This window comes from Sphaerodactylus townsendi, linkage group LG09 (genome assembly GCF_021028975.2).
Source record: "Sphaerodactylus townsendi isolate TG3544 linkage group LG09, MPM_Stown_v2.3, whole genome shotgun sequence".
Classification (NCBI taxonomy): domain Eukaryota; kingdom Metazoa; phylum Chordata; class Lepidosauria; order Squamata; family Sphaerodactylidae; genus Sphaerodactylus; species Sphaerodactylus townsendi.
In genome coordinates this window covers 87,708,032-87,728,702 of record NC_059433.1, presented here as the reverse complement: position 1 = coordinate 87,728,702, position 20,671 = coordinate 87,708,032, and the positions used below count along the sequence as shown (strand labels likewise).

Here is a 20,671-nt window from a genome sequence, read left to right as displayed (position 1 = left end):
GTTCTCCCCTTTTTCTCTGCCTCTCACTCTCCATCCTGCCTCTCCGTCTCTTAATCTTATCTTTCTGTCATGCTGCCCAAGCTCTCTCTTTTGCTTTCTTTGATTTCTACCCCAGCTCTCTCTGTCAGCCCTACTACCCCAGCTCTCTTTTTTAACTTTCTGCCCTGCTACCCAAGCTCTCCCTTTCTGTCCCACTACCCCAACTCTCTTTCTGCACATTTATTCCAGGTCTCTTTCTCTCTCCCTACCCCAATTCTTTTATCTATCTTTCTGCCACCCTATCCTAGCTTTCACTCACTGTTTGTGCCTATCTACCAACGTTCTCTCTCTTTTTACTTCTCCTTGGCTGCTGGTTGCTCTTTAGATCCTCACCTGAAGCCTTCTTGGTAAAGTAAAGGATTGTGGGAGTTGTAGTCCTGTTGGTCCCTCTGCTTGGGAAAGGGTTCCCTTCTGGATTATATCTCCCAGAGTCCTTTGCTTTTTCTGGTTCATCATTGAAATGGGAATATGCTGCTCAATTATATTTACAGATTCTCTATGACCTGCTGTGAAACACCATAAAAGATGTTCTGCAATAGCTAGATATTTTTGGATAACATCTGTGACTTCCAGAGGGGAAAAAAAACTAGCTGCCCAAGATTTAGGATGAAGGAAAACTTCAGTAAAATATGTTCTTCCTTTATGATACAGCACTTTTTGTGATAAGCTGTTGGACTGAAATCAATGAAGGAACATTTGTTGTAGTTTCAGAATTTCTTTTTCATCAGCCAGATGTTAATGATACGGAAACAAGCATGACTTGAACACCACCAACATTTTTGATGTCTTGTAAATGATAAACACTCCTTCAAAAACTAATAGTTGGCCTGAAAGTAAATACAACAGAATTTGTTCATTCCATGAAGTGCATTGGCAGTTGTATCTTCAAAGTGTGGTGTAGCATGAGGAATGACTTGATAAAATTGTCTTGCAGCCAGACGTGATTATTATATAAACATTCCATAGCCAACCCAGTTTGAAGTTTTCTTAGACTTCTTTACTCACAAAATTAAGTAAACTATATGCCAAAGCATTCTCTCCCACTCTTCTGGAATTTATATATATATATATATATCCTCAACAAAGAAACACACAAGGAAATAGCAATAAACATAAACACTTTCACACCTCACCACACCAACACAAAACAGAAGTATAAAATACAAAAAGAAAGAAAAAAGAAAGTAAGAAAATATCCAAATAATGACTGTCTCACTATTGAATTCTAATCCATTCTAGGTTCATGCATCTAATTAAAATAAAACACCTTATCAGTTACACTCTAGTCTATATAATTTCTAATATACTATTTCAGTCTACTGTTTTCATTTAACTTTCAAGTGCTGTGATTATTTCTCTTCTACCATATTTTCTCAAGAGGTAGTCCGCAAAAGGTTTCCAGTTTTCTACAAATTTGTCTATATTACTGTCCTTCATTAAAATTGTTAGTTTTGCTATTTCTGAATATTCTGTGACTTTCGGTATCCAATCTTCCTTGGTTGGTATTTTTCCTCTCTCCATTTCTGGGCATACAATGTCCTTGTAGCAGTACACATATACACAAAAAGCAGTCTATTGATTTGGAATACCATCTCCAATTAATCCCAGCAGAAAAACTTTAGGCTTTTTCTTCATTGTTATTTTCTGAATTTTTTGTATTTCTTTAAGTATTATGTCCCAAAAGGATTTGAATTGTGTCTTGATCTCAGCCAAAGGTACTTGGTCCTTTTTGTAAGGCACATAAAAGTCACCACCGCTGACCCACCCCATCAGTGGAGAAGAGTCCAGCACCTTCTGCTTTGTCCTTCTGCTCTGTTTTGCCCCAGCCAAACAAAAATGGACCTCAGAGTTTTGCCACCTGCATTCATAAACTTTCATTTTCTTTTAAATTGCCATTTCCTCATAGATGTCATCCTTATTTTCATTTTTTTCTTGTTTTGGCTAAGAGTTTGTACCTCTCTGCTGGTATTAATCTTATTTATTTCAAATTTTGAATGGAAAATGGCATAAATAGTTCTGTTTGATATTCTAAGTGTGAGATAATTAGCTAAACAAAAGAGGGGAGTAAAAAAAAGAGATACTAAGCATTATTGAATCATATCCAACAATTACAAAACCTACTTGGTAGGAAAAAGTTGTTTTGGGGAGTAGGGGAAAATCAGCAAAATGACATGTTTCTGGAATCCTTTTCCATCCTTTTCTATGTGCCAGATCAAATTTACTATATTTTTAATACATAATTGGCCAAGGGTTTGAACATCTGACAATGAACCCTTAGCCAATTATAGTGCAGGATGCACAGGGACCCAGGCCCTGTGTGTCCTGCACCCCCATTGGCCATTGCTGGGCGCGCTGTGCAACTGCTCTGCAGGCCCGGCAAAGTCTTCCCATCTCCCACCCTACCTCAAACAAAGCCCTTCCCCCACTCCCCAAAGACCTGCCTGGCCTGCAGAGGACCTGGCAAAGCCCCTGTCCCCAAAAGGTCAGTTGGGCCTTCAGAGGGTCTGGCAAAGTCCTTCCTGCCTGGCCCCCCACCCAACCATCTAAATGCCACCCTCCCCCTAGCCATACTTTTCAGCCCTTCCCCCACACCAATACTCACCTGGCCACTCTTCCCCACCCTTCCTCACACCTTTCAACCCTCCCCATCCCAACCCTCACATTTCCATCCTCCCCCACCCCAGTACTCACCTTCAATCCCTGCCCCCACTCTTAGCCACACCTTCCAACCCTCCCTCATCTTCACCTACTGACCTACCCCAAGCCACACCTCTCCCATCCCTGAGCCACAGACCCAGACCCAGGTAAGTGTTGCACCGTGAGCAAGGGTGGAGTGAGCAAGGGTGGGCTACAGCCCCATTAAAGCCCATTGCATGGGGAGATGCTCCCTCTTCGACCCTTTGCTAGGGCCCACTTCATCTCCCCCACAATGGGCTTTGCTGCTAGTTATGGAATATCTGATGATGCACAGAAGTTCTTCATTTGCATTGGGTGGCAAACATAAACAGATTAATATTGTACATGGAACTTTAGTATGAAAAAGCATCTTGACCTTTTTATAGAGTTGTTGTCCATAGTTCCAAGAAATGGGTTACAAAAGCATGAACATCTCTTGCAAGTGGTAATTATTCAAAGGCAAATATGATCAATTGTTTAAACTTTTAAATCTTACTATTTTAAAGGTTACTTTTAAAAGATGATTGGATAATTTATTTATGAGGGTGGGTTTACTGTGAGCCTGATTGATTGCAAAGGAGAACATGGTTAAATATATCTGGTTACAAGAATAATTAACTAGCAAATGGGAAAAAATGTACAGTCAAAATGTGGCTATCCTTATAGTAAAGATATATAATATTAAGGAATCTTGCCTTGCTCTTGGGTTAATGCAGTGAGGAATGTGATAGTGGTATGTATTATGGCAGATGTCAGAAGTTCAGCATCATTATTTCCTGATAATTTTGAGTGGTCAGTGGCAAACGTCAGAAAATTCTGATATTTACCAAGTTCTTTTTGGCAAATAACCAGTCTTATCCCCATATATGATATCCAAGGGAGGATGGAAAATGACATAATTGTTCAACTATTATTTCCATAATTACCCAATTTAATTCTAATTTCTGTCCTCTTTATTTTCCCGGTTAAGATTTTCTTGCACACGTTAGTTTCTCTAAAAGTATTCTGAATATTGGGTCCGATCCAGCCAGCTTTTTGCAGGATCTCCTCTGACCACCAAAAAGGTTGTGCTGGGGATCGTGGAACCTGCATGGACAAAAGGCAGGTGGGACAGCGGTGTAATAAGAATGGGAATTTGGTGAGATTTGATTTTAAAGCTGGCTGAATCCAACCCACTAATTGATTAATTCCGCCAAAACAACTGGCAGTGAACAACTGTTTCAAAAAAATATTTGTAGCCAGCTTCAGTTGGACATTACTGAGAAAAAATATTTCCTTCCCTTGATTCAGGGATCAGACTTTCTGCCAGGGACACTAGCATTTGATGTTCTAGAAACATCCAATAAGAGCACCAGGCAAGAGGGGAAAGGGTTTAGAAATGTCTTTCCCCTCCCATCACTTTCATCTTTCCCTACAATTTGCCGTTGCTGCATTTTACTAAAAGGGAAAAGAAAGCCCACCAAACTACATGTAATGTAGTTCTGTGCTCATTCATCCAGCAAGCCACCGTGGTGTAGTGATTAAGAGCAGGGGACTCCAGTCTGGAGAACTGGGTTCAATTCCCCACTCCTCCACATGAGTGGCAATGGATTTGTTTCCCTGCTCCTCTTCATACAGCCTACTGGGTGACCTGAGGTTTGTCACAGTTCTTTGGAACTCTCTCAGCCCCAACCCGGGGCGAAGTGAGGGAGAACTGTGCTCAGGGCACACGTGCACCCCGTGCCTCTGCCACGTTCCCACCTGCCCACGCCTCAGAATGCCCCTCTATGCCCCTCCATACTCCAGCCACGTCCCCGCACAGGGGCATGCTACGCCACTGGCCCCAATTACTTCACAAGGTGTCTGTTGTAGGGAGAGGAAGTAAAGGAATTTGTAAGCCATTTTGAGATGCCTTACAGAAGAGAAAGGTGGGGCATAAATCCAAACTCTTCTTCTACTCTTCTTCATCGTCTCTTATTCTATAGCTTGGCTTTTTTATTTGATAGGCAGGGAACTCGTAAGTACAGTCCACTGGTATGAATGGAACTGGCCCTTTGGAATATGTCAGTCAGGAGCCAACTGCGGTCATTTTCCATTCAAGTTTTGCTTGGGGCAATTGCTTTTTACTCCAGATGCCCAGGCATACAGCAGATCGTAAGCCAGTACACAAGCCAGTGATGTTATGCAGGAAAAGCCTATTCGGCTTCTTCACATAATAAACATATGAGCTCTTTTTATTTACCAGGAGCGGGGGAGGAACCTCCAAAGTCCTTCAGTTAAATGAAAGTATAGAGTTAATTAACAATGAACCTTCTATTCCTTAGCTTGTTATAAAGCATCTTATTGGTAAGGTGTAAGAATGCAGATTCAAACACGTAAGATTTTGTTTTTATGCAGTAGAAAGGGGGCTGTATGTGCCAATGTTAAATGAGTTGGGGAGAAGCTAATCTGTGCAGAGGGTCATGGAAACGAGGGACCATAAGAATAGAAACAAGCAGCTGAATCCTAGGGCATAAAACATGTTTACTTTCGCTGTGGTTTTCCAGAAGATGGTTTAACCTCCATATTATCTAGTTTGATCTAATTCTTTAGGCAAAGAGTCTTGTCTGAAGATGCTTGGAAATACATTAAACAACCCTGTGGAAGCATTCCTTTGAATCTGAGCCATGATGAAAATGGGGGGGGGGGGGGGCGGGTAACAAAGAAAATAGTAATCAGATATTTAATACTGAAGTATCATTTCCCTCCTAAGTGTTATAAGCTCTTAATGTGCCTTATTTTCAGGTGTTAGAATTTGCACTTCATCTTTTATAACTCAATACTAAATGATTATAAGAAGAAATCTTTCCAAGCTTGTTGGGTGCTGTCTTGTAAAAAATATATGGTCACGAGAAAAGGCTAGAAAACTATATCTAAAAATGAACTTCCGGTGGAATAGGGTTTCATTCTGGCTGAGCCTCTGAGTGCATCCAGACTATACATTGCTGATGGGGGGCCATTTTTGCTGGCCGTAGAGCAAGTTTTTCTTAGCTCTTGCCTCCCCAGGTATTGCAGACTCTAAATTTGACAGGTGGACTGGAAGAGTCTGAATTTTAGACCCATCGGTTCTGAAAGAATCCAGAATCAGCAATGTGAGTCAGCTGTCTTGGAAATACCCTCTGCCTTATCTTTGTTTTTCTTCTTGTTATTCTTTTGTTTCCTTTTTAATCTTTTCCTTTTAATCTTTTTTAATTCTTGCTATTGCTGTTAATTTTTTTCTTCTAACCTTTTGTTGATAAAACAAAATTTATTTTTAAAAAGAAAATTATATCTAAAAAGGACAAAGGCAAGAATTGTCTGAAAATGATGAGCAAAATATGAGCATTTACAGTGTAACCTAAGAAGAGTTACATCCTTCTAAGCCCATTGACTTCAGTGGATTTAGATGGCTGTAGCTCTGCCTAGGATAGTATTGTTAATATCATTCAGCCTTGGTGATTATTGCTATGTGAAGAAATAAGTTTCCTTTTTGCTGTTCAAACATGGATATGTATGATGAGATTTCAGCAATTACTTGCCTTGTCCTTTATGTCTTAATACTTTTTTCAGCGATTTTCTTTATGGCAGTATAGCAGCATGTTTGTATCACTGTGAACTGGCAAGATGACTGAACGCAAGGAAGATGATAGGACTTGTGATGATCAGCCACCTTGGATGTTGTGCACATTCTCAAGATCATCTGAGGCCCCAGTGCTCCTCCCAGAACACATTGAACAGATATTCCCATCTCCTGACTGGTCTGTGGAAAACTGTAGCAGGGAGCATCTGGGCCCTGTGCACAAGCCAAATGGCCAACACTACAGTGAGAAGACCATAATGACAGTGAGAAGACCATGTTCCACTGTGGTTTAGCATACAGGCAGCATACCTGCGTCCACACATGATTCTGTGGGTATAAAGTGCTGCCAAGTCACAACTGACTTATGGTGACTCCAGAAAGGTTGTCAGGAAGAGTGATTAAGCAGAAGTGATTTGCCATCACCTTCATCTGCAAAGCCTTTGTTGGTCATCCCCCATCCAAGTACTGACCGTGCTTTGCTTCCGAGATCCGATGAGATTGTGCTACCAGGGATCTGCGACCTGCGGATCTCCAGATGTTCATGGACTACAAATCCCATCAGCCCCTGCCAGCATGGCATACTATACCATTCCACACCCCTTGCATGGATAGATATTACATTATCATTGTGCTGTAACATTCATTCACAACTTGATTGTCTTGTCTAGGCAAAAAAAAATTGTTTGTTTATGTATATCCTTCTGTAGTCTGAATGAAGACCCAAAGCAGCATACAATGCAGGAAAAAACACAAAAGAAATAAATCTGAAAGATTTGCCATTGCCTTCATCTGCTTACCAATCTTCTGCCAAGCTCTAGACAGCAAAGAGCCAAAGGAAAAGGGTGTGCCTAGACCTTAAGTACTCGTGAACAGAGATGTTATTTGCCTGCTGCTAGCCAGGCCTTCCTCGACTCCTCCCCTGCCAGATGTGAATAATTATAGTAGTGCAGTGACAACACAGTGTCTAACTGTGTATGGATTCAGGGCTATTAGGGTGGCAAGATATGTGGAGTTGAGTGACTCTCTCCATTCTGGGAGGAGCTGTTGGTGCAGAGAGGGCACCTCTATTCAGTATGTCCATATTTTTTTAATGATGAGACTCAGGAGAGTCTGTCCATAGCTATCAAACAGCTGTGTTGGATTCTCCATGTCTTGGATTGATGACATAGTAGCAAATTGCATTTCTCTTTGCTTCACATGGACGTACGTTTTATTCCTGTATCTGCTTCTGATTGCCCTGTCACAAACAGAAGACTGTCATGATTGGAGAGGGCACAGACAAGGATAACGATAATTACTGCGAGGCTATTAAATTGTTACTGAGAAACAATCACAGCACCTCAAAAACATGTTTATTGTGGCCTATATTTTGTGAGGGGGAGAAGGTGGCAAGGTATAGGCCAATCTCATCCGATCTTGGAAGCTAAGCAGGGTTGGTACCACTGTCTGAAGTTCATCAACAGCAAGACTTACCAAGCTGCAATATTAGCCAATATTCTCAAAATCTAGAGTGCAAATATAACAATAACTGTGCCCACTGGCAGTGCTGATCCTTGCCCCCACCCCAATTGGCATTAATTTGCCAGACATAGAGAATAAAATCTGTGAGTTTTAGGTTTTCCCTTCCAAGATATACATTTAGGTATATGTAAGCATGTGTAGATTGTGTTTCCCCAACATTGCTTTTCAAGCTAGCAAACTTGCAATGATGCATGTTTTTCTGGAAGTCTCAATGAGCTGATTATTATTTTGCTATATGGAGAGGGAGAGAGAGAGAGAGAGAGAGAGAGAGAATTAATTTTAGAACTTTCATTCTGACACTCAAAGGGTAGGTATTAAAGCTAAAGATAGCTTATCGATAGAAACTTAACACAGAATTCCAGAGACTGTTTTGTTTCGTAACAAAAAAAAAGAAAAACCCACAAGGAAACCACAGAAAATCCACAAAAATGGCGCATCTCCAAATAAAATTATCTAGGGAAAAAAGTATATTCTTTTTGGGCAGTAAAATCTGAGTTATCCAGATCTTGGTTATCCAAAATGTTCAGTTAATCAGTGTGGCCCAGAGGGCAACTTCTTTCCCTTTAGTCATAAGGCCTCTACGACTTCAGGTGCCCCACTTCTGCTTCTTCTGCAGACCAGCTTGGGGTCTCTAGCTGTTGACAGTTTTCAGACAGTGAGCTGATGCTCAGATGACTTCTCTCTCTGCCTGTCTTGAGCTGTCAGGAGCTAGCTATGACAGAGGGCTGCCAAACTAGACTGTTTTTCTGCCTGGAGTGTAGTAGAGAAGAAGAAGAAGATGAGAAGAGTTTGGATTTATTCCCCACCTTTCTCTCCTGTAAGAAGACTCAAGGTGGATTACAAGCTCCTTTCCCTTCCTCTGTCCACAACAGACACCTTGTGAGGTAGGTGGGGCTGAGAGAGTTCCAAAGAACTGTGACTAGCCCAAGATCACCCAGCAGGAATGTAGGAGTGCGGAAACACATCTGGCTCACCAGATAAGCCTCTGCCATTCAGGTGGAGGAGTGGGGAATCAAACCCAGTTCTCCAGATTAGAATCCACTTGCTCTTAACCACTACACCACACAGTACAGCTTTGTGTATCTAAGGCCCTTTCCACGTGGTAGCAGAAACGCACCTCCACCAGCATAAATTATGCCGGTGGAGGATCAGGGACTGCTCGCACGGTAGTGTGCGAGCAGCCCCGAAGATCTGCCGACCCGGAGAGGCGGCTCTGCACAGAGTCACCTCCAGGTCGTCCCCTCCACTGACCTTCCTGTCCAGCGCTGCTCTGGAGGGCTGGAGGGACACGCCCACACTGCCCTCTGACCTCCAGGGGTGGAGGGGACAGGAAGTGGAGGGGACAGGAAAAGCAGTGTCTTCCTTCCAAAGCTGTTTGCACTGTGCCAGCGGAAAGACGCCACTTTTCAAAAACCTCGCTCAATGAGCGAGGTTTGAAAGTGGTGCCTTCACACCACTTGGGGACGGCCAGGCATTACAGCAGCACCTCCTGTGCAAACGGCACCCTAGGGACGGCATTTTTTCCATCCCTAGGGCACTGTTATTTGGCTGTGCAGAAACGGCCTAAGGGAAGAGTCTTGCCTGGTATAGGACCTGTTTCCTTGGTGTCATGGAATGCAGGTGGGGTCATTTTGGTTTGCCACAGTTGCTGGTGGTGAAAAGTGCCATCCAGTCACAACAAACTTATGGTGACTACATAGGGGTTTCACGACACTCAGAGGTGGCTTTTGCCATTGCCTCTGACACAGATAGGACATCCCAAAAACATTTTGTACTTCTTTGCTTGTTTGCTGTCATGTACCATGGTGAGATTTTTGCTATTAAAATGTCACTTTGTTGTCAGAGGTAGGAGCTTGGATTATTCCCTAATGATAGTGTTTATCTCAGTGGACTGATATTTTAATGAGCCTGCATATTTGAATGAGTCTTCCAATATGAGGAGAGACAGAGGAAACAGCTGAGCCCACCGTTAATCTTTGGCTGATACAGCCGCTCTCAACTCTTGAGCTAAATTGCCTAGGAGAACATAGCCCAGTGTGAGCTTGTTTTGACAAAAAGCAGATATCTTTTCGCTGTCTAAAAGGAAATAAAGGATAGTTCAAAAATCTTTTCCTTCCATGTACATATCGATAAGGAGTTTAATATCCTGTTATGGATCCTTAAATTGGTGTGCTAACAGACATTTTTTGAAAGTGCTTGCATTACCTTCTTTCTCAGATGCGCGCACACCTAAAAACCATTCATTCCATCAAGTAGACAAAAATCTTGAAGGAAGGTCTTCCAAAGACAAAGGAGCTGTTTTCACATCTGTGACCTGTTTTGCTTTGTTTTCGACAGCAGAGTTTCTTAGCAGAGACATTCTGTTTTCAGTGCATCTCCCAACATGTGCACAAAATTAAGCAGTTACAATAATACACAAAGAATGGTAGGGTGGGGGTGTAGCCATCTCACAGGCTAAAGATGGTTTGTGTTCTTCGTTTAATGTTGGAAACATATGCGAGCTGTTACAGAAGTGGATTTCTGTTGAAGAATGCCAGGTTACCAACAGCTTATAAAACTGCATCACAGTAAAACTTTTTTTTCTCTTCAAGTTGGAACTCCTACTGGGTTAAAATCAGCTCTGCATCGGCTTGAAACCCCCCTCCCCCTCGCTTGTTTTCATGTTCCCTTTTCCCTCTTGCCTTCCTGTTCCCCCCGCCCAGCCTCAAATTGGCCTTTGTTACAATCTTCATTGTTAGCTGCACTTAGTTCTGGTTTGTATGTTGCCAGTTTTGAAACTGTGCTTCACAAAGGCCCATAAAAAATACATGAGCCAGATTCTTGAGCTAGACACTTGCAAGCCATCAGTAGCACTCTATCCAGAATTAAAAAGAAGTCTCTGCCTAGAATCACTCACAAAAGAGCAAGAGACAGTGATTCTTTTAAACCTGTACCAGGATGCATATCTACGGCATAGAACTGCTAACTAACTGGGTTTACTAACTTTTGAACTGTTGCCATATTTTCCAGTGTGTACAGGTCAGCATTTGGTGCTTGTGCTTGGTTGCAGAAAGTTATGGGGTGGGTGGGGGGAGAGCGCAAAGCATACCTTCTTTTAAAGTATGAGCCAGTGATTTTCATATACAACCACACTAGGCAAAGGAGCTGGGCTTTCCAGCAGTCCAACTTCTCTGTGCTACTGGGCTTTCCAGCTGTCATTCTCTGTGCTACTGATATGCAGGCTTCGTTATGAATGTACTTTCTTCATAGATAAGTTGCACAGGTTCTGTAGCACAATTATTTATAGATGTAAGGTAGGTGGCTACTTCTAAATGGTACCCAGTCCCCACTCCATAAGAAAGGGATGATCTTAGCTCATGTAACACTGGGAGGCCATGCTAGCAAAGCCTTCTTTGAGTCAAAGTATAGTAAGGTCCTTTCTGCACAGCACAAATAAGATGTCCTGCACAGCACAAATGAGATGGAAAAGGTGTCTTGGGGAGGAAGTCCGCACAGTTTCTTCCCCAAGGTGTCCTCATGACGTTTTATTTTTGCTCAGGCCATCTTATTTTAAAGTCTCTAAAGTGTAGACTTTCCCCCCAGAAGTTGTCTTTAAGACATCTCCTGCTTGGCTGTGCGAACACAAACAGGCAGGAGACGTTTTATTTTTCCCGCCTTTCTCAGCAGCTTGCACCCACCATTTTCTGCAGCTCGAGATTCCCCACTGCATTAGCTGCATTAGTTGCATTTGTTTCTCATGGAGGCTTCCTGTGCTTGCAGCTCATCTGATTGCTATTTCCTTGTAAAACGTTCTTGAATAAAGTTTGTTTTCCCTGGTGATCTTTGCATGTGTGGGTTTTTTCCCCTCTCTTTTTTTGTTTAGAGGGAGGTATATTCAGAGCTACGCAGGCACCATCTGAGAATTGCAGCCGCTCGGAGGACTGGTCTACCTCCAGTTAAGAAGCATTGGCTGGACACTTCCCTCTAAACAGAAAAAAAAAGGAAAAAAACACACATGTGTGGGTTCACCAGGGAAAACAAACTTTATTAATTAATGTTTCACAAGGAAATAGCAGTTGGATGAGCTGCAAACAGAGGAAGCCTCTCTGGGAAACAAATGCAGCAAATGGCAGCAGCACGGACTCTCAAGCTGCAGAAAATGGCCGGTGGAAGCTAATGCAAAAATAAAAGTAAGTGCTCTAATAGGAGAGGGTGATGGAAGGCAAGGAAGATAAAGCATCTGCTATGCAGACGAAAAAGCCAAGAGAGTTCTTTTTAAGACGTCCCGAGGATGTTTTATTTGTGCTGTTCAGAAAGGATTGCCTCAGGCAGGCAACCATCTTAGGAAATCATCCTACAAGCACCACCTTCTTATGGGCATGTCTAGTCTGCAGGGAATTCAGGGAGCTTACTACCCTACAGCTGATCAGCCTCCCCATTCCTGAGCCAACACAGAGAAACAGCAGCAACTCAGCCATGGTGGGGCTTCAGGGCATTGGCTGGGGCAGCTGATTGCAGGGTCGTGCATGCTCCAGCATAAGGCCCAGAGCAGCTGCCGTGGATGCCCCTGGCTGCCCCTGGTAATCAGACTTGTAAACAAAACTATCTGTAACTTGGCCACTTGATGGCAACCAACACGAACGTATAATATGACACCAATCTCCCATCATTCCTAGGGAGTGCAGAATATGAATACTTAAAACTGACATACTGGTCCAGACCATTGATCTATCAAGGTTAATATGTCTTCTGAGACAGACAGAGGCTCTTCAGGGGTCTACATGGTTGGTCCTTTCATATCACCAACAACCTGCTGTATTTGACTGGAAATGCTGGAGACTGAACCTAAGAACCTGTGCATTCAAAGCAGGTGCTCCAACATTGAAAAGCCCTTCCTAACCTACCAGGGCATTTTTGGACCCTGAAACCAAAGCAAATGCTAAATTACATGCCCTTTCGTGGAACTTTTAAAGAAACAGGGCATCCAAAGATGAGGTATATAATCTGACAAGCCACAGGATCAACCTAGTTCCTAGTAGCTAATTATGTACCTTTCTTTGAAACAGGATAAATTTGCTAGTTTAGTTAGAAAAGACAGGATCAAACTCCTAAAACCAATGTTCAAAATGTGCTTTCCCCATTTGTAGAATTCAGCAGAGCTTATTCTGCCGTGATGAAGTGGTTCAGTGTGGTAATAACCACTTGTCTGAGAATATTATCATGAGGCTGATTTAATTAATGTTTGAGCAGAACTTGAGAGGAGGTATGTGCTAAGTATTTAATTATATTTCAGTGATTGTTTAGTAAGTGATGCTAGAAATATTGCTCCTAACCTGAAAGGGCAGAGAATTAGTGATCTAAATAATGCATATTTTACCTGATACAATCTTTAAGACCATTTCAGTGGAACAATAGCATTTACCCCCCCCCCCGGGGGGGGTTATCTAGAATCACATGTATCTAAGTTATTTTGACAGGCTTCCTATCTGTAGCTCCCTTGAGCACTGAGACTGATTTTTGTATTCCCTTGAGTTTGAAAAGCAATTTGGATATTTAGTGTCACAAGAAAAGTAAGAAGAAAGAAACGAAAGAACGAACTTAACTTAACGGTAATCCTAACGAATCCAATCTAACGTAACTTAACGAATCTAACGAATCTAACGGTAACGAACGAATCCAACGAACGAATCGTAAAACAAACAAACAAACAAACAAACAAACAAACAAACAAACAAACAAACAAACAAACAAACAAACAAACAAACAAACAAACAAACAAACAAACAAACAAACAAACAAACAAACAAACATTTTGCCCATGAGCTATTTTCTAACCTTCTCTTTCTATGGCTCTTCTTTCCAGACCCTTAAACTGTTTTTTAAACTTTGAAAACTCAACAAACCTATTTGCAAGTTATAGATGCGGCTTAATAGGCAATGTCTCAAAATAACTGTGCAAACTCCTTCGCGTTGTACCTATTGTTTTCTTTTAATATGTAATAATACTGAGCATTTTTATAGCACTTTAGAGCGCTCAAAGCACTTTGCATGCATTATCTTAAACAATCTTCCCAATGACTGCATAAAATAGGTTAATACTGTTATCCCCATATTGAAGATAAAGGGATGAGAGATGGAGCTTGCTTAAGGATGCCTGCGCCCAAGGAGTTCACTGCTGAGCAAGATTTCAATCAGAGTCTTCCGCTTCATTCTTCACCATTTAACTGCCACTCAGCAGAGCTCTTTGTGGGCTCATACTTCCTATCTCATTCCTTCTGGGAGAAAATAACCAATGGTTGCTGATACAGTTGCTTCTACAGTACTGCTCTGCAAACATATGTGAACAAAAAACATGTTCCCTTTTTATTTTCAGGTAAACATCTCTCACTTTGACATTGTGATGGAATCTGACGAAGGAACCTTCATGCCAGCTGGTCTGGCTTTCACAGGAAGTGACAAGGCTCGTAATATCATGAAAGAGATCATGAAACTGCTGCAGCCAATCAACGCTACGGGTGTATTTGAAGAGGGCGGAGGTACGGACATTAATTACTGGATACGGGATGGAATACCAGGTAAGATTTCAGAATAAGAAAAAGTTTTGGAAACGGCTGAATTGCCCTGCCCTTTCCCATTATTTTTTGGCTAGTCTCCTTTTGTGGCAGCCCAGTGAGTGACATCATACTCCATGCTCTTTTGGACAGTCAAAGGGGCCCCCTTCTTTTTTTTACCAGTGGGAAAGCTGGTTGGATTCAACCCAATGTGTGCTTGAGTTTCTGTTTAAGAAATGCATAGATGGTGATGCACGGACAATATGCCTGCAATCTTTTATTAGTCTTTAGAGTTGATAATAATATTTTCTAGAGCAGTGGATTATAATAGCAGGGTGTTCCCTTTGTGTGAATCGAAGGGGCATGAACCTGAAGATAACACATTCCTTCCCACATGTGAAATTTCACGTGCATAATAGAGGTTCCCCAGGAGTCTCAATTGATTTTTCTCCATCCCTTAGCTAGATTATCATTACCCTCACCACAAGACCTTCCATCCATCCATCTGGTGGTCCCACTCCTTGCTCAAGCCACAACATACAGGATACTGTCACAACGTACAGGATACTGTCACAAAGAACAAGCCTAACTTTTATAAACTGGAGCAAATAACTAACAGCGCAATTCAGGGGGGTGAATCCCCTTCTGGAGGCCGCACAGTCTTATGCCAGTAGATTTGCCCTCTCCAGGGCACTTATGCTGGCGAAGGGGCAAACCTGCTGGCACCCAGCCACAGTGGAACCCTGGGACGCTCGGTCACAGCACCCAGCTCCCTGCTGGCATGCCTGCACTGCCCAGACCTTCACTGGTGTCCCGGGGCATTCCGGGAGGGTAGGGCCAACCTTAGCTGGCCTCCAGAGCCCTCTTGGCCCCGTATGATGGTGAGGCTACTGGTAAAGATATGCCACAATTTTCTCATCATATCTCTATTCTCCCCTATGGGGGGAGTTTCTGGTAGGATTTTTAAAAAACCTTTTGGGCTTCCCGCTCCAAGGGAAAACCTATTGGAGCGAGCGGAGCGGCACTCAAGTGGTGCCGTCTCCGCCTACTTGACAGCTGTTGATTGATGGGAGGGTTGTCTGACTCTCAGAGAACTTGTATTGCTGTAGACGGTATCCTGTTCAAAAAAAGAAGCTATGCGCAATTTGGAATGGTCCACACTTTGCTGAGCTGTGAGGATATAGCTGGCCAGTGAATAGTTATTATACTTAATACCTCAGCCGTTTGTTTAACTGAGCATGTTGTAACAGCTTCCACGATGATATCCAATTTAAACATGCCATATAAAGTGTCGACACTTCATCAATTTCATTTAAACATTTTCCTGAAAATTCACTCAATTAATTTGATGCCTGTGATGCTTGCTTTTAAAACGTATCTTGAAGTAGTTTTTCAGGGCAATTTTCGTGTGTCACAATCCTAGTAATAGGAATTTATTTCTCTTGTAATTGATTTCCTCACTGTCTCTTATCCTTGAGTCCTCTTTGAGCCAAACATTCCCTTTTATACAACTGTTTTATCCCAGGATCTCTGCAGCTAGCCTGTTTTTAACCTGCTTTGCTTTGTTTTGGACACTGGCTAGTCACTCTTTATGAGAGCAACTGCAAATGGATTACTTCTTCACATTTCCAGAAATGAAAACAGTGGTTTAGTTCAAAGTGCCTCTGGGATGAGTAGGCTGCAATGAGAAGAGGGCAGAAGGAAAACTGTGGTTCACAAGCAAAACTTTGCTCATGCTTCTTTGGAAATAAGCCATTGCTAAATAATATATTCTCTTCTGCTGTCAATTCATCATCGAAGTTTACACATGGGCAGCATTTCAATGCTCAGACCAGTTGGTTTAGAAGGGTTGATCTCACTGAATCCACCAAAGGAGACTATTAAACAGATTGAGAGAGCAGCCCTAAGCAGGTCTTCCCAGAATCCTACTTGAATCTATTCAGAGGGGTTTACTGCGAGGAAGGTATTATCTGGAAGGCACTGTGAGAGTCCTGAAGAGGCCTAGCATTTTGTGAATAGTTGCAGATCTCTTTATAATAAGGTGATATTTTGTAAAAATAGAAACAATATTCTGTTCTTAATTGTATTTAAGTATTCCAGGATGTACACACATGGGTGGTCTTTTCCTTTCCGGAAAATACAAACCAAATGCAGTTTGGGGTGAAATAAAATCAACTAAATCTGCCTTTTGATTTCTGTTGGAGCATCATTCCTGAGAAAGACTTAGCTTGATTATGTCATAATCATCTTCAATCAATTTCCTTCCATTGGTCTTTTATTTCTGAAGTTCAGTTGCTCAGAAAGCATTTTTATTGCTACACATATGTTCTAATTAATAGAACTAAAATTACCCAGCAGAATAAAAACGCAACAGAGTTTTAAAAGGAATTATCCTTTATTAAGATTCTAGTTATAAAAAAATAGGCTAGAAAATATATATAACAAAAAGAGGAAGACGAAAAATAAACATGTACAAAAATGCATAAGCAAGCAAACGAGCTTACATAGTAATAAATAGCAAAACAGCATCAACAACAAACAGAGGCGGAGCTACCAGGGGGCCGGTGTGTGTGTGTTGCACCAGGCATGCTCCTGGGGGGGCAGAAAATCACCCCGTGGCACCCCTCCCGCCCCCCTGAGCCCCCCCCCTTCCATGGCGTCCCCACACACAAACACACTTACCTTCGTCAAACAGTGCAGGCTGGAGAAGTGGCCTGTTCCCATCAGGCTGAAAACGGCCTGGTGGGAGACCTCACTTCCCAGGAGACCTTGCGAGCCCCAGGGTCTCCTGGGAAGTGTAGTTCCCACAAGGCTGTTTTCAGTCTGAAGGGAACAGGCCGCTTCTCCAGGTTGCACAAAAATAAGGGGTGGGGGTGGAGGGGCAGGTCACTCCTGGGGGGGTGGCGGCGGAAAACACAGAGTGCCCACAAGGCGCACTCTGGCCCAGCTACACCTCTGACAACACAGCATAAGGAGAAAAGAGCAGTCTGAGAATAGGGTAAAGGGGTTTTAAAAGGGGAGGAGTAAGAGGTATACAAAACTACACCATTATATTCAAAAAAGGAAGGTGACTTCCAGTTAACCTATCAGCATCTCACCTGCCCTGCATTAACAGAAACAACCAAGTAAATTCAGCTATCTTACTCCTGCAAGGACGTACTGAAAGAATCACTAGGAATGCCAAATATTCTAACACTAATCTGTGGGCTCAGTTCAGTTCTTGAAAGCAGAACAGAATGTTGTGCACACAGCAGTCAAAATGTCTTGCTTTTTTGGTATCCTTGATAGGAAAAGCATGCTGCGATCCCAGCTTGAGAAATAGTCTAATACTTTCAGCAAGTAAACAAGGCGTTAGTTTTGCATTGATTAAACAAGTGCTGAAGCAAGAAAGCACTTGAAAGATTCCCCACTGAGCCACCCACTAACCATTTAGAAGAACTAATCCACCATTCCTTTTTTAATACAGCTTTAGGAGTCACTGCCCCCCCCTCCCACAGAAAGAGAACTAAGTAGTTTTTGTTGTTGTTGTTTTAAATAATTATTACACCATGTGACCTCTTAAAGCCTTGAATGGTCCTTTACATCTGCAGGATCGCCTCTCCCAGTATATTCCCCAGAGAGAGCTCTGCTCAGCAGGAAACAACTTACTGATGGTCCTTGGCTCTAAGATCATCTAGTGATCCTCAACCAGAGCTAGGGCCTTTTTGGTTCCGGCCCCAGCCTAGTGGAACTCTGTTGAGTGAGACCAGGGCCCTGCAAGATCTAATGCAGTTCCACAAGGCCTATATGATGGAGATATTCCGCCAAGCCCGTGATTAAGGACATCGCTGGCTTCATCAATCTGCCCTCCCTTGTTTCCCCCCAATCCCTCCTCCGTCCCTTCCCCTCCCCATCTCCGTATTTATTATTATATCCTTATTTCCAAGTCCTATAATCCCTGTAAATGATTTAGTTGTTGGTTGTGGTGGGTTTTCTGGACTGTGTGGCTGTGGTCTGGTGGATCTTGTTCCTAACATTTCACCTGCATCTGTGGCTGGCATCTTCAGAGGTGTATCACAGAGGGAAGTCTGTTACACACTGTGTCCAGTGAGAAGGGAATGTTTTAGTGGGTCCATGTCCCAGGGAGGGGAACAAATCACTAAGTGTTTGAATAGAACTTGCTATGCAAAGGTGAGGTTGATAGTATTGTATTGCGGGTGGGGTTTGCATGCCCTTGGCCTTTGATTCTGGTGTTTTTAAGAACTGGTAGCCAAGCTTTGTTAGTTTTCAGAGTCTCTTCTTTCTTGTTGAAGTTGGTGTTTGTGAATTTCAGTGGTATCCCTGTGCAGTCTGACATAGTAACCTTCCGAATTGTCCAGAATATCAGTGTTTTCAAATAAAATGTTATGTCCAGTTTTCTTTAGGACATGTTCTGCTACTGCAGTTTTTCAGGATGGTTAAGCCGACAGTGTTTTTCGTGCTCCTTAATAGTAGTTTAGTTGTTGTCTCCTTGCACTCTCAGACTTTCCCTCCATTTTCATATATTAGGACACCACTGAGTTTTTATTGATGAAGTTTTTATTGGATTACATGAAGTTTAAATTGTAATATTTTGTTGTAAACAGCCCTGAGCCCAACTTAGTTGGGAAATGAGTGGGGTATAAATCTAATGAATTAATGAATTAATTAAATGGAGCTGAAGGTGGTTTGCTAGCGCCTTCATGAAAACAAGCACAGTGCACAAACAGTTAAAACCAGTGTATTGTTGAAGGCTTTCACGGCCAGATTCAACTGGTTGTTGTGGGTTTTCCAGACCACGGCCACACAGCCTGGAAAACCTACAACAACCAATTAAAACCAGGACAATAAACTGTCAAAACAACATTGTAATAATCTCCAGTTACCAAGGTCATGGGAGAAGTATCATATGGCAGTGCAAAATTAGTCTCCACCAGAAAACTTTCTAGAGCAGCCCTGCCTTGGGTTCATCCTACACCTTGCCAGAACAGGAACCGTCCTCAGGTCCTTCACAAGGGTCTGTGTGACATCCCATTGGGGCTGAGAAGTAGGTAAGTTTCTACCAGGCCCGAAGCAACAATATCCTTGCCCCAAAAGATCTAATCTTAATCAATCATTGAGGTGTCTGACAAATGGATAGAAATGAATAAGGGTTGGGAAGTAGAGCGTGGGTTAATCTTTAGTGGGGAGGAAGCCACCAAGTGGAACTATACAAGATATTTGTCCAAAGCAAGCACAAGGTTAGTAACTCTTGGGTGATGTTTTTAATTCCATAAACTACTGAAAGCATTATGCTAATGACTCGCAAACTGCAGTGGGACAGTTTTGGCTCAGATACTCAAAGGTGAGCTGGTACAATCATACTTTAAGACTATTTGAGAAATGTAGGCATCGTTAATTTCACTCATTTGCAGAGAAAACTGTAGGCCGTTGGCTACAAATGGCAGATTTTTGTCCAGGTATCTGCCTGCTAATAACAACTTTGCTTAAAGTGCTGCACATAACTCGATAATGTGAAAGATGATCACTTCATTAAGGTATGAACAGAACTGTTAATTCTCAGCAACTCCACTTTCCAAAAGGAGACTGCTGCAACAGGAAGGCACAATGGTTGTATGATCCATTCCCTGGGATCTTCTGCTTATAGCAAAAGCCTTTCTTCACACAGTCCTGTGAAACTGCTACTGTGTCCTTCAGTCACAGTGAGAAGGGGAGACACACAATTATTCACCAGGATTTCCCACCCCAAGTGAGAGGTGTCAGCAGGCAAAGGGAATCCACATTCTATGGAAGGAGTTACATCTTCTGAATGGAGCAGCAGTGGCATAGTGATTAACAGCAGGTACATTCTAATCTGGAGGAACAGGGTTTGATTTCCCGCTCTGCTGCCTGAGCTGTGGAAGCTTATCTGGGGAATTCAGCCTGGGCACTCCCACACACGCCAGCTGGGTGACCTTGGGCTAGTCACAGTTCTTCTGAGTTCTCTTAGCCCCACCTACCTGACAGGGTGTTTGTTGTTAGGGGGGAAGGGAAAGGAGTTTGTAAGTCCCTTGTAAGTCCTACAGGAGAGAAAGGGGGGATATAAATCCAAACTCTTCTTCTTCTTCTTCTTCTTCTTCTGAATGTCTTCTGATTGCCTCTGCTGGTGATTGCTAGCAGTATTAGGGTTGCCAACCTCCAGATGGTAACTAGAAATCTCCCCCATTCATTTGATCTCCAAGTGATAGACATCAGTTCACTTGGAGAAAATGGATGCTTTGGAAGGTGAAATCTGTGGCATTATATCCCACTGAAGCCCCTCCCCTCCCCACACCCCAGTCTCCTTAGGCTC

At 42.6% G+C, this 20,671-nt stretch overlaps 1 protein-coding gene across 2 annotated transcripts in view; it reads left to right on the top strand.

The window, feature by feature from the left end:
• CPQ (carboxypeptidase Q) overlaps nucleotides 1-20,671 on the top strand; it is a 192,654-nt gene that overhangs the window by 136,456 nt on the left and 35,527 nt on the right. For both annotated transcript variants that reach the window (XM_048508632.1, XM_048508631.1), the window contains exon 7: nucleotides 14,166-14,367. In XM_048508632.1, coding sequence (XP_048364589.1) covers nucleotides 14,166-14,367 — 202 coding nt within the window. The remainder of the gene's footprint in view (nucleotides 1-14,165; nucleotides 14,368-20,671) is intronic.